Source organism: Lonchura striata, chromosome 11 (assembly GCF_046129695.1).
Source record: "Lonchura striata isolate bLonStr1 chromosome 11, bLonStr1.mat, whole genome shotgun sequence".
Classification (NCBI taxonomy): domain Eukaryota; kingdom Metazoa; phylum Chordata; class Aves; order Passeriformes; family Estrildidae; genus Lonchura; species Lonchura striata.
In genome coordinates, this window is record NC_134613.1 from 16,060,307 (window position 1) to 16,074,198 (window position 13,892).

At 41.3% G+C, this 13,892-nt stretch overlaps 1 protein-coding gene across 2 annotated transcripts in view; it reads right to left on the bottom strand.

Annotated features, from left to right (window-relative positions):
- Positions 1–13,892, bottom strand: part of CEMIP (cell migration inducing hyaluronidase 1) — a 101,107-nt gene that overhangs the window by 37,061 nt on the left and 50,154 nt on the right. Inside the window, exons 2-9 of one of the 2 annotated variants that reach the window (XM_021537589.3) lie at positions 12,839–12,946; positions 9,822–9,971; positions 9,018–9,156; positions 8,004–8,240; positions 7,435–7,614; positions 3,488–3,558; positions 2,651–2,746; positions 1,907–2,028 (exon numbers count right to left, since the gene is read on the bottom strand). In XM_021537589.3, the coding sequence (XP_021393264.1) occupies positions 1,907–2,028; positions 2,651–2,746; positions 3,488–3,558; positions 7,435–7,614; positions 8,004–8,240; positions 9,018–9,156; positions 9,822–9,971; positions 12,839–12,914 (1,071 nt within the window). In that variant the 5' untranslated portion in view covers positions 12,915–12,946. Of the gene's footprint in view, positions 1–1,906; positions 2,029–2,650; positions 2,747–3,487; positions 3,559–7,434; positions 7,615–8,003; positions 8,241–9,017; positions 9,157–9,821; positions 9,975–12,838; positions 12,947–13,892 lie in introns of both variants that reach the window. The other variant, XM_021537588.2, reaches the window with a different exon arrangement.

A 13,892-nucleotide genomic window follows, 5' to 3' on the forward strand; every position in this document is an offset into this window, starting at 1 on the left:
TGAGACCATGGGCTGTTTTGGGAGGAGTTTGTGAGCTTCACAAACAGCTGCCTCAGTGCCCTAGATTTTCTCTTGCCATTGGTTTGAGGGCAGATGGAAATGTTGAACACAGATGCTTGCACCCAGATGACCTCATGCCTTCAAGCCTCTGCACTGCATTCATTCCATTGCTTGTGGCTAGGCTCTGTCTGAACCTTGCAGAAGAAAGGGGCTAGGGGTTTTATTTCTCCATTGCATGGGTCAGTCTGTCAGAAAAACCCCAAATGTACTGCAACACTGCTGCCTGTTCCAAAAGAAACAAGGAGAAAGTGGCCTTTTCTCACAGGCTCTAAGGGCTGTATCATGCCAAGAAGCAGTGAGATATGCAACCTCTCTGGTGCTCCTGCTGGGGCAACGTCTCAGGCTCGTGTCAAATTTCGCACTCTGTCTCTAGAGCTTGCATTTCTCTCAACCCTTTCACAAAAATGTGGTGCATTGCATCGGGCAATCCAAACACCACGTGCATTTTGGCAAGGCACCAGGAGAAAAGCCATCTTTCAATGAAGATTCTCTCACTCGTGCAGGCTTTCCTTATTGCTGAATCCACCCTGCTGCCATGTGTGGGATTAGCACTGTCAGCTGGAGGAATGTGCCTCTGGCTGTGCTGTTCTGCTGTTATTATCATCATATCTTCAATTTTCTCCCATGTTCCAGAGCTGGGGCAGGCCAGCTGCTATAAATCAGTGTAGCTTTATAAAAGCAATGAGCAGCACCAGATTACACTACCTAAGGATTTGCCCTAAGATCTGCAGGATAAACTGAAAAATGTCTCACTTTTAATATACATGGGGGGAAAAAATAACTTATTTTACAGAAAAGGAAAAGAAATGTTTGTTTCTAGAGCAGAATATCTCTCTTTGTTTTAACACACATTCTAGAAGGAGATGGGAGATGTAAGAAACATCTGACCCCTGTTTTGAACTAAGTTGTCACTTCTAATACACATATATAGAAGCTGAAATGAATGTGGATTTGGTAAGACCTGGCAGAAAATTATAGGACAGTTTTTTCCTTTCTGTTCAAGAGAGATTCTTTATAACATCTAGCTCTGGAAACTTTCACTCATAGAGTCAGCATTCCCATTTACTTCAATAGCCACATTCTTGTGAATATGAACAACTCCACTGGCTCAGAGCACACAGGAACCTTAGGCTCAGCCTCACACAGATGTGAAGGATTGTATTCCTTTTCTAGGCAATGCTTCTGCTGCAGTATTTTTACCAGGTAGACATAAAACATATATAGTAAACATATAAAAAAGAAATATCCTCATTTTTGATGATTTTTTTTGTCCTTAAAGAGGTTTTTTGTAGTGTCAGAAAAGGTATCTGAGTGCTCCTCAGCATGCTGGCCTGATGGCATAATTATAATGCTTAGCTCCAAACAGAATTCAAGTTTCTTTTCAGATATAAAATAATTGATTCCAATAAATGACTGAAAACTCACCAATATTTTTGACAGCCTGCTACAGCTGGTAGTTACCTTGTCTTATTACACTTTGTGGTTAATTTTTTAGGTAGGGTCTATTCCAGGACCATTAAAAACCTTTGAAATTTTAATATGCTTGCTCCTTTTAATCTTCCAGCAGGGAACCACATATTTCATGATAGCATCTGTGCTGTCCATGACCCATCTGTACACCTTTTCATGCCAGGAGCCAGAATTTACTGAAAGGAGTTCAAGTCTATCAAATTTGCCTCAGAACAATAGGAGACTGTAGATAAAATCTTGTTGGTTATGTACTGGAGTGGTAAAATAATTGGTGTGTTTTATTTAGAAACAAAAATTACTGATAAACACAATTATTTTGGGGGTTCTGTGTCAGTCCAAAGAAGACTTGGCTCTCTAAAGCAAGTGGTAAGCCTACCTGGATGTCAATGGGCTGCTTGCAGATTTTGTCAGGATGAGCAGCTTTGAAGTCAGACAGCTTCTCCATGTCCTTAGATCTCGCTTTGTCAGGCTTCTCAAACCACTCTGTCCATTCTACATCTGGAGACAAGTGCAAACAAGTACAGGCATTTGAAAGTCAAGCTTAATGAGCACAGCAAAAATGCACGATGCATAATATGATCTGAGCTATCATTCACAAGGTTCTTCACTGGTGATCTGATTCATGCCTCTTCCTGCCAGTCTGTCAGCCACTTTTAATGATGCTGTGAAGTGCAACCAGCCAAGGGAGAGAAGAGTTATTAAAAGCTTCATAATTGGTGTGTGCACTGCAAGCATTATTAATAGATAGAGATTTTGGATCTGTGTCTGCCTTAGCTGCCTTCTCTGATCTTCAGATCAAGTTGCATCAGCTACTGTGTGTTGTCTGAGACATGGACATGATGACTGTGCAGTGAAAACAAGAGGTTGTGTGTGATCTCTGAGACCACAGGAGATGGAATTTCATACCCAGTGCAGAAAAGGAAAGAGGATCCCAGTTATTCAGAGGGTCCTAGAGACAAATGGGGAAAGAATATAGTGTTCATTAATTGGTTTAGTGATAACATAAATAGCAGTTAGCAAGTCCACTCTTCCTAAATGGAAAAGGATTTCAGGAAAAAGGATGATTCACCCTATTTGTCAGCTGTCTAGCACCGAGTGAAATAGCCCACAGACTCCTCACCTTGAACCCACTCACTGGTTGAAGAGACGTTAAAATGTTCTCCATTCTCAGCTTTGAATAGTTTGAATACTTTGGCCACAGCTGACCCTCTGTGACCTGTTAAAAACCCAAAACATTGGTAAAATAATTGAAAACAATTGGAAAAATCATTTAAGGCAATTGATAAGAGTAAGAACTGAACAGAATTGTCTCTGTGCATATTTGAATACTTTGACTATATTATTCAAAATTAGCCCTGCACAACTTTCAGAAAAATTTACTAATCTTTCAATGAGGCTTCAGACACTTTTGTAATTGCATGGATAATGAGGAAGAGTAACTTTCAAAAATCAAGAAAGGATAAAGCCCACAATTATTAGTCATACATTGCTATTTTTATTTAATGTTGTAGCAAGCTGTGTTATTCATGTCATGAGAAGACAGAGACTCAACAGTGTTCAGCTTGCAAGAAAATGGTTTCACAGGAGGACTTGAGGCTACGGATTAAGGATACACTGATTAAATTTCAGAACTGGGTCTGTTCCACAGATTTGTGTCTTAAGAGAGGCAGTGTCTGAGCTCAGTGGAGTTTCATGGATTTACACTGGTGCAGGATCTCGCCTTTTATCCAAAGGTTTGGTTAGCCAAAACTGTCCCTCACTCAGCTGCTTCAGATGCATTAGTGGGAAGAAGCAATATATAAGGAGAGCATTCAATTAAATGTGTCAAACCACCAATTGCTTATGGCTTCAATGTAATGTAGTGGGAAGTAAAAACACCATTGACCAAATTCATCTCAGCTATAACTCCAGTAACTTCCAGATATCACATCAAGACAGCATTTTGTACATTAAATACCTTGATATTCAATGTGGTCTTCAACAGAAGAGGAGGGATTTCCTTTAATGGTAATAAAACTCCATGGGTGCCTGGAAAATGAAAGTGAGAAATTATCAAGTAATGTCAAGTATGAGATACATATTTCTTAGAGCCTAATGTTCCTAAATTTCTCAGAGGCACCACATCCAACACAGTGTCATTAGTGTCACAGGCAGTGTAGTTAAAATTAATATTTTCTTAACAGTCTATATTTCTTCAGTAAATATATCAGAAGAGAAGCAAATTTAAAGACAAATCTCCACTTAAAACATGCCTGTAACAAGTGTGTTTGTTTTTTAAATGAATGTTTGAGGAAACTTGTGTATGACAGCCCTAAGAGACACTGGCAACTCCTTGGGGAGCCTGAAAATAAATCCTTTGTGTGTGTGTACATGTGCATACACTGAAGAATATGAAAAGAAGACACTTCTGCTTAAATAAATTTAGCTCATGTCAAAACCTTGTATATAACAATTGTCTTTGGAATGACCCATGAGAATTTCTAATAGACAGAATGGCTGGCAAATGGCAGTAAAAATTCTTAGATAGTCTTTGAATATTTAGTTTCCTTCTTTGAACATTGAACAAGGAGGAAGGTTTACGACCCTGAATTGTCTGTTCAAATCTGATCCCATGTCAGAATTCAGTTCTTTACCATCTGATGGTTATTGATCAAGTAGGTTCAGTAGCTGTCAGCCACCTTGGAGGATGACCACATGGATGAGAAAGCAATGGAGACAGGGATTGAAGTGCCTCCCAGCCTTGGGGGTGAACCCAATTAGTAGGGGTCAGGAGCAATTTTTATCTTCAAAGTAGTAGTTCAAACATATCTGCTCTTAATGAGTAAGAGAATAAAAAATATGCTTTTAGGTGGTAGGGAGACTGTCCTGAATTACCAAAAACTCCCATGGATTAGGTCATGTCTCTATAGTTATAAATATCTGGTCATTTCAATTGCATCAAGAGTCTTGCAGGTCACCTTACATTGGTGCAAGCTCCAAACTGCTCTGGTTTGGAACTCTGGAATAAAACACATACAGACATTGAGAGAGAGGCACGAAAACACACCCAAATCACAGGTGCCACGAGCTGGGGTTTGCTGGGATTTGCTGCTCTGGGGGGGCTCAGGTGCAGCCCCTGCTGTGCCATGGCCCCGGTGGGCACGGCTGCTCAAGGGACGTGTCCCAGCAGCGTGTCCCCAGCCCCAGCACCGCTGCTCGGGAGCTGCCAGCGAGCCAGATGCTCCTGCTGGAAAACTGGCCTGCGTGCCAATTGCCAAAGGCACTGACGGGCTGTGATCTCCATCCAGGGAGAGAAGGGGGATGGGAGCAGGAAGGACACTTTATCACTCAGCAGTCAGGATGGATTTTTTTTTCTTGGTTTTGTTATTATTGTTTTAGTAAACCAAATTTGAAACAAATGACAAAAAAATTATGATGCCTTAAAAACAATCTCAAAAAAAATTTAAAGAATAAGGAGTTATTCACTTCTGCAGCTCAAGGTTTGGCCCCATTTCATGTGTTAAAATACTTGTTTCTCCCAGTTATTTTACCACTAAAAATAAAGTCGTTCAACCCTAACACATAAGGACACATGCAATCTGTTTGGGCTATATGAAATGAAGCCACCAGGAAATCCAGAGCCAAGCAGGAGATATTTGTGTGGAATTCCAAATAGAATAACTATGTCATCAAGTGCAAAAAGGCTTTCTCTTCATTTATTAGTAAAAGGGGAAAAAATGGCTCACACTGAAAGAGTAAACACTTTTCAGAAGGAAAACAATAAGAGAGGAATGCAAGATTTTCCTTTCATTCCTAATGTTCTGGACTCAGCAAATAGGCAATTAAAAGAGATTCCAGGAGCACAGAAACATTTCTGAATAAATCAGCATTGTGCATCGGCTCTGCTACAGCAAGGGGGAGTTGCACAACTTTACAATCTGGTTGAATACCGAGCAAGTGGAGATGGACAGGAATTTGCCCATTAACCCCCACCGACACCCCCACCAGAAACCAACACAGTCTATGACTGAATTACACCCTTATTCTGTCAGGGCTGCCCATGGCCAGCCCCAGCCATCATCAGGAGCTGAGAAGATTTGACAGCCAGGATCCAGCAGGACCAGCCAGCAAACCCCAGTGCTGGGCACTGAGTGCTGACAGGCGTGTTAGAAAGAAAAATCCATCTGCTCTCCTCAGTCAGGGCCTGCCATGGCCACAGAGGGTAAAATGTGAACACACGTGTGTCGTGTTCTCATTCGGAACAATTTTTTCTAAGATACTAAAAAAAAAAATTCCAGAAGCACCTGTCAAGTGTATACATCCATATTCATAGTTATAGATATATCTGAAATGTAAACCACTATATCTAAATCTTGTTACACTGAAGTGGAAGTTCGATTTGCTGTAGAGGAAAAGCTTAGATACCCCTAAAGCTGCCTGTGTTCCACTGTGCCATCAAACTGCTTTTCTAAGTCTGGCCTCAGCTGCCACCCAGACAATGTGGTTTTTGAGAACTGATGAACTTAAACTCTGAGAACACTCCTAAAAATATGTTATTTTAAATAATGCACCAGATATTTTTCCACACACCAGTATGCTGGTGGAAGTCAGTGTTCACCAAGTACTACCTCATTATTTATCCACATGTCTCTGTAATTCATGGAATGCAATTTTGTGGCATTTCAGATAACAGCATGGCAAGAATTAGCCTTTTGACCACAAATAATAGCAACACTAAAAGTCACACTTCCATGGATGAATTTCTGCAGTATTTCCATTATAAACATTGATGGCAAAATGATGAGAATGACGAGAAGCTTGCATTAAAACACCCACAGCAGCCTAAAAAAATCAAGTGCTATTTACTTCTATAAACATATGCAAAAACCATAAATTCCTTCCTGTAGCATCATTGTGGAAAAAAGTATAATGTTCAAAAATCATGTTCTGTTTCCCTAATTATGGCATTTGAAAAATCCACCAGCAGGTTACTGGGCTATATTATGGGGTTTAAATTTGAGATCAAGAATTGCACTGATGGAGACAGCCTGGTTTTGGAGACCATATCTGCCCTCCTTGTTGATTCTTTGAAATGTGTTGTCTGGTGCCCAGGAGCCCCTGTACCTTTTGACACAACCACTTCATCAACCACCCCAGCTCTTGCTCCATCTGTGTGTGCCCAGCTGACAGATGTCTCTTTCCACAAACTACTGTATTGAAACACTTCTCCCTACAAGGCAGATTTTGTGTGTGGGGGGGGGTGTGTGTGTTCTGCAGACACCCTCTTAGTGCCTCATAAAAAAAAAGCCTACATAAATTCAGATAAACACAAAAAATATAATGGCTACAGTTGGGTAAATAGCAAGTATTCTCAACAGCCTGTGTGCCAACACAGACACCGTTTTGGCCACAGAAGTATTTACAGTCCACACCATAAATCCATGTTTGCTGAATTTCTGTGCTGCACAAGTGCGCAGACCTGTACTGGACAAGCTGAGGAATGTGTTGTATGTGTGTCTGTATGTATGTAGCCAGGGCTACACAGCAATTATTGTGCCCTCCTTAATGCTCAGCCCATCTAATCTTCTGTGTGTGTGCAAATATGCTTCTTAAATCTTTGGAGGATGGCTTGAAAATAAATCGGACTAAGCAACCTGTGGGAACAATATCTTGGAAAACCATCTTTTTAATGTGAATCATATGCTATTCCTCAATCTGCTAATAAAAATACCCAATATAGACTCTGAGTGCATCTGAAACTATCTAATTAACTGTTAAAACTGCACATTGAGAAGTTTCTCTCTTTTTTTATTTTTTTTTCCCATGTGAAAGAACTTTGTGACTTTGAAAGAGTGGAACTATTTGGACATCTCAGGAACATAATAAAGCCTCTGTGCTGGGAGAACTGGCAGGACTGGCACATACCTAAACCCAAGGTGGAGGAAATGCTTGCTGCCCAGTTTGGTCATTGCTTTCCTGGCCAAGTCATCCAAGTTTCTGGATCCTTCATCATTCACTGCGACCGACAGGATCATGCCATTTGCAACTCTACCCAAATACTGAGCCAGGCGGACACTTTCCTCTTTTGCTCTGTAGGTATCAAACCTGAAATGATCAAAAACACCCATAAACATTTACTGCAGCAGTCACCACATCTTTACATACTGAAAAGCAAGTGCTATAAAGAAAGTAGCAGTCTTTTGTGTTGTTCACTGTAATATTACCCTGCTGCAGAAACACTTGTCTAGTAGGGTGTGTTAGGGGGTTCTGTTAAGCAAAATTGAAAATTGAATGAACTCTAGTTGACAAACTGCAAGGTATAACACTGCTCACTCTGTGGTTTTGGAGATTGCTGGTCTAGGAGGAATTGTACAGACATGCAACTACACCCATTTGAACAAGATGCTGAAATGTGTGTGTTGGAGCTTGCTGAGATGCTGTCCCCATCCTGTTCCCCAAGATCCTCACATCTAGGCAGTCAGAAGGTCACTCACCGGTCTGAGTGGACAACTGCCCCTGTCTTTGGGTCAATAACGTGGACAATGACACCCCGGTGGCCCCAGCTCCTTTCGAAGTAATATCCACCTTCTTCCATGCCACCAGGATGAAGAGTCTTGTTTAAGAAAGTCCAGGACAGCTTTTTCTTTCCATGGATCTCAAGAGTGCCACCTTTGCTGACTCCAAGGTACTTCTGTCCAAAGTAAGGATCTGGCTGGCTGCCGTCATCCGCTCTGAAGCAGGAAGGGAGGAAAAGGAGCAGGTTTGGGTTTGTATCTGAGTCAAGGAACCTCTCTCCTTGTGCTGCTGAGACTCAAGGAGAGGAGTCTCATGGTTTGCTGTGCATTTCTTTCAGGTACTCCAAGCATCAGGAGCTGCCCACATTGGACAGAAAATAAATAGTTTTTTAAAATACTAGCAGCTACCAAAGACCAAGAGCAATCTGGAGCATAGGCTATACATGCTATAGTCATTACATCCAGACCAGAAGAGTCCCAGAAGAGCTCAGACTGAACGGCACATCTGTGTTTTTGAATTCTGGAGGCAAGCAAGACCCTAACCAGGAGATAAGCGGTCCAGTGGTTGTTAAATATGAATTTAGCATCCCTGAAATTTTAATAGATCCTGTACCAATCTGCAAGACAAATGTGTTATCCTTCAGCTCACAACTGCCATACAGAAAGAAGGAGGTTTAGAGAGGAAAACTTTCAGACAAAAATAACTCCTCAGGTTTTAAGCCTATTCTGGAAAATCATTTTGAGTTGTGGGAAGGTTCATACTGATTCTCTAGCATGCCAGCAGTTTTCATATCCAAATAGAAGAGAAAAAAACTCAAACCAGCATCAATTTCTGTGAGCCATTTAAATTGTTTAAAAAGTTACTAAACTTTCCACAGAGCACTGATGATAAGTATACCTGAGAACATGCAATTTTAAGGAACGTTTTCATTCCCTGACATGGAAGAGAGATGCCAGAAGATTCTAAGGGAGTATTTTATCATGCAGACCTACCGCCCATATAAGATGATAACCACATTGCCTTGGTAAGGGCACAGCTCACTGCCAATGTGTAGCTCTCCATCATTTTCAATGAGTATATGTCTTGTACGCAGGATGATGGGCTGCACATCATCTTTGATGACCAATTTTCCTAAGCAGAGAAGGTTATGACATTTACTTTATCACCCAGCAGCTCATGTGAGTTTGTGGTATCATTGTGCTAAACCCAATGCTGTCATCTCAGTTTTTGAAAAATTCTTTTCATACACCCCAAAACTGCTCTCAGTACAAATCCTGAAAACATTGGGTTTGATTCAGTCCAGTTCTTGAAGAGTGCAAATAAGATTTACATGGAAGAGGACACATTCAAAACTGAGACAGAAATTTAGAGCTAAGTTGAATAAAAGCTATTCATGACAGCAACACTATGGCTCTGTCCTTGGAGACAAAGAGGAGCATAAGCATCTGCCCTGTCCTGAGGTCCTGACAACACAACTACTGCAGTATGATGCTATCAGGCTGACGGTTTGATTAAAAAAATGTTTTTGAAGAAAATTGCAGAAGTAGAACTGATCATTACACTGAGCTACTTGTGTAAATTCCCCAGACAGGAAAGAAAATAGGCTGGTTACAATGGCTAAAGAATCTCAGCACCTCAGCTACCACCCAGCCTTGTACTGAGGAAAAGCTGTGTTTGCCCAGTCGCCACCCACTTCTCAGCAAGAAGCAAGAAGCGCTCCCAGCACAATGCAGAGTGATTTAAACGGTCCCAGTGGAGAGCAGAGTGCAGCCAGCCTTGCCAGCAGCACGTTTTACCTCCGTCAGTGATGTGGATGGAGTGGACGGTGGCAGAAGAAGAGAGGAGCAGCTTCCTGCCACTGCGGATTTCAATGCGGTTTTCTTCGTTGTGACCTGGGTTCCAGGTTTCCAACTCGGGCTCTCTGTCAGGACATGTGACAGCTGCTTCTGCTGGGCAAAGATGGAGAGTGAGAACAGTCAGTGTTTGTTTGGAATGAGACAGGAGGCTCTGCACCTGGGCATCTTTACGGTGTCATTCAGCATCAGCCTCTTGGCTGACTCCCTGGAACACAGCAATACCTCGGTGCAGCAGGGTACATGTGGGTCACGACCAAAAGAAAACAAACAACAGCTTAAGCTGTGTGGTTTTCTGTTTTCTGGAAGAATGGAAAAACCCAATGCAAAGGAGCCTTGCAGGGGATGCAGTTTCTAGAAAACTACTGAAAAGGGACTTTAATTGAGCCCTTCCTGCAGTGACATTTAGCTCTGTTCATACCATCTAGACACAAAGCCCAGGGAAGGCGTTGATAAAAGGATAAAACAACTACTACCTTTAAAAATGCCCCCAAAATACCTGCTTTCTTTAATATAAAGATGTTAAAATATGTCTGCATTATATATTTTCACTGGAGATAGAAAGAAAGAGAGATCAAACTAACATGGAACCACCAAGCACCAAGCAATTACCAGTAGCAGAGAGGAACAGGAGCCTCACAAGTGTGTCTGGTTTGTGAGCTTTTCCAGGCAGAAGCAATAAGGATTCATTCACTTTGGGATCACACATCTGCAGTCTCCACACACAAATTTGATGATGGGCTGCCATGACATGTTAGTCTGAACAGCTCTCATACTACATGCAAGAGTCTCATGTTGCAGCTATTTATTGAGATAAAATATTTCCCTGCTACAACCTCAGTTGATATGTGAGCCTCATGTCTTACTCTAATCAACAAAACTGCAAGTGAGAGTCTCACGTGTGATGCCTATTTTCTGATGGTAAAACCCTTTCTAATCCTAGGAAGCTGAGGTCAGTGGAAGTTTGAACAATGAGCCCTTTGCCTTCAGAAAGGGCTGGGAGTTCTCACCAGCTTTCTAATTTTTATCCCCTAAAACAAAAACACCATGGAGAAAAGTACAGGGCCAACAAATCAGTGATGATGGGCATGGGATAAACCTTGACCTCAGCAGGGTTATGTTTCTGGAACTTGGTATAGTGAAGTTGGGTGGGTTTTGCCCCACAGGTACTAATGCCTCCAGGTAATGGAAAGGACAATGAAGTGAATCCAAGCAAGGAAATATTTCCTGCTACTGGTGCAGTTGACAGGCAGTTGTTTTGTGCTGCCACTGTGGAACTTGAAGGACATCTGTAATTCCACTGCAACAGAAACAAAATCTGTCCATCTGCATTCAGTTTCCCCTCACATTCCTCCACCAGCTTCATATCTTAAGAAAACAATAGAATTGGACCAGCCATGGCTTTAAAGCCTCCAGAGCCCCAGTAAATATCAATTTTCAAGGTGAGTGAGGGATGTTTCCTGTGGGCTGCATAGACCTGTCTCGCTGAAAACTTTTCCCATATACATGAAGGAAATCAAAAAGGGCCAGTAACCTACCAGGCAGCAAGTCAGATACAGATAAACATCCAGGACATGATTTTTGTACCACTGTGCCAGCTGGAAGCTGGAATTGTATTAATAATGTCAGAGACACTCCCTCTGATTCACAGTAATTGAGAAAAATGAAGAGGTGTTTCTGGGTTCCTACCAGAAGCCACACAGAATTAATAAAAGTTAGAAAAGATAAATATTGCAGACAGGGAATGAGGTTTGCATTGTAAATAGATGTTTAAATATAACTTCAATACACACTGAAAACAATTTTTTTTTTTTAAGAAAGATCTGTTATTTCCATGAGAATAAGGACAATATAAAAAATTTGCTCATTATGAGAAGTGATATAAAACCAAGAGAATCAATTCAAATGTAAAGGTATAATTTATCAATTATACCTTAATCAATTCAAATGTAAAGGATAAAAATCTTGTTCATTTTTCCATTTACCTGAATATGCTACTATGCAAGGAGCTTCCTGCTATCTCAAAAGATAACTTGTGCCTCAAATTCATTATTTTGAAACAGAGAGGAACACAGGAAAGCCTAAGGGGGAATCAAGAGGAATTTAGGCTGGTGTTTGGGATGACAAACAGCAAAAGCCAACAAACCAGAAGCACAGGACCTAAATTCCCAATTTCATTAATCAATTTGTACCAGGAACTTGCACATTACCAGCATCTGCTGTGCCAATGACACCATCAGGCTGAGCATCTCCTGCCAGCTGGTCCAGTTACCTTGACAGCTTGATTACTGCTTTCATTGTCATTTTTTAATAAAACTGCAAATTCTACCCAGCACAAGGAATTAACTGAATGTTTGCTTCTTGACCAAAAGGGCCTGAGCATGACAATGAGAGGTTGCTTCATGCAGCTGCAGTGTTTGGGGCAAGATATATGGTCTCTTTGTTCCAACAAATACAAACCTCCAAATTAGCTGTATATAGAATATGTAAATCAAGCTCCCCTTTCCCCCTTCCCTAAACTACTTTGTAAAAAAGCCTGGAAGAGACAAAACCCAAGGGACAAGGATGTCCCAGGCCAGAGTTTTCTGCTCTCCACATCTGGGCTTGAGGAACGCAGGGAAATGCTCACCTTCACCTCCCTCAGCCACAGCTATTAGGACCTGAGGTTTCTTTTGCTATTTCTTTGTGGCAGTTTGTTGGTTTTGTGGTTGGTTTAAGAATGTGTGGCAGAGTCTGAGGCATTGCTGAGAGTACTTTCACCTGCTCAGAAATTTCATCAGTCTTTGCCACTCCAGCTGCCCTTGACTGAGTATACTGGCACACCAGAAAACTGCTTTTCTCCTGAGATTGTTCACTTTCCTTGACTCTTGTTATACAAAGAGTAAAAAGCTGATCAATTTAAACCTATTTAAAATAGCATTACAAACTATACCCTTCTTCCCCATGGCAAGAAAACTTACCTGTGCTTACTGAAGAGACTACAAACAGAAAAAACCCCAAACTTCCAGAGAGATACTTGGAGGTAGGTAGAGCCATTCTTCAGGATTTTCAATTCTCTGTATGGGTAGCTGTGAAAAAAGAATATCAAGAAAATGTCACTTTTTTTTTTTTTTTTTTTTTCTTAGCTCATTCACTGCACAAAAAAAAAGAGGTTAAATCCAGCTTCATACCAGACCACATCCATTCCTGTTGAGCTTGATGGCTGAAAACAACTTTGCACTAATTCAGGACCAGCCTGAACAGAGCAAGAAGCCATGGGCAGCTCCTCACCCTTTGTTTGGTTTAGGATAAACCCACTCGGGAATCCAAATAGACACTCAGAAAGCAGTCACCAGCTGTAACCAAAAATGCCTTAGGAATGTGGCATAAACACATCTAGTGTCAGGACTCTCCAGGGCTGCATACCCACATGTGCTAGAAAGTAATGAAACACAACAGAGAGGGCGTTTGCAAAGTGACAGATTTCCACAGAGTAACCTTTCAGTGGCACCCCTCTCCCCCCGAAATACCCCCACATTTTTAGCAGTGGTGTTTTGTGTAACTCCCAGATAAACCATACTCACACTTCCAACCTGAAGCATGCAGTTTCTTAGATTTCAGATCTAAGAAAATATTGTCTGTTTAGTGTGCCAGCTCAGAATTTTCTTGCAAAACCAAAAGCTGTTTTTGTTTCTTCCGTAGCCAATCCCCAGCAAAAACAAACAAGCAGTGTCATGAAAGTCAAAGTTAGAATTAATGTGATTCTCTCTGGTCTCCAGTGATTGATTCTGCAGCTCTGCCCCGGGCTCATGACAATTTATTGACATGTGTATTCACAGGGAGCCAAGGACACCCACTTCAGTATTCATAAAGCACCGTTTAAAATTCACATGTACTCCTTGGAGTCTTTAGGTTTTATCATATAAGCCAGAGTCTGGGGAATATCAAAGACATTTATTTGTAGCTGTCACGTCACATCCCACCAATGAAACTGGATAAATGTATGCCTCACACAGTTTAGTTCAACATAAAAAA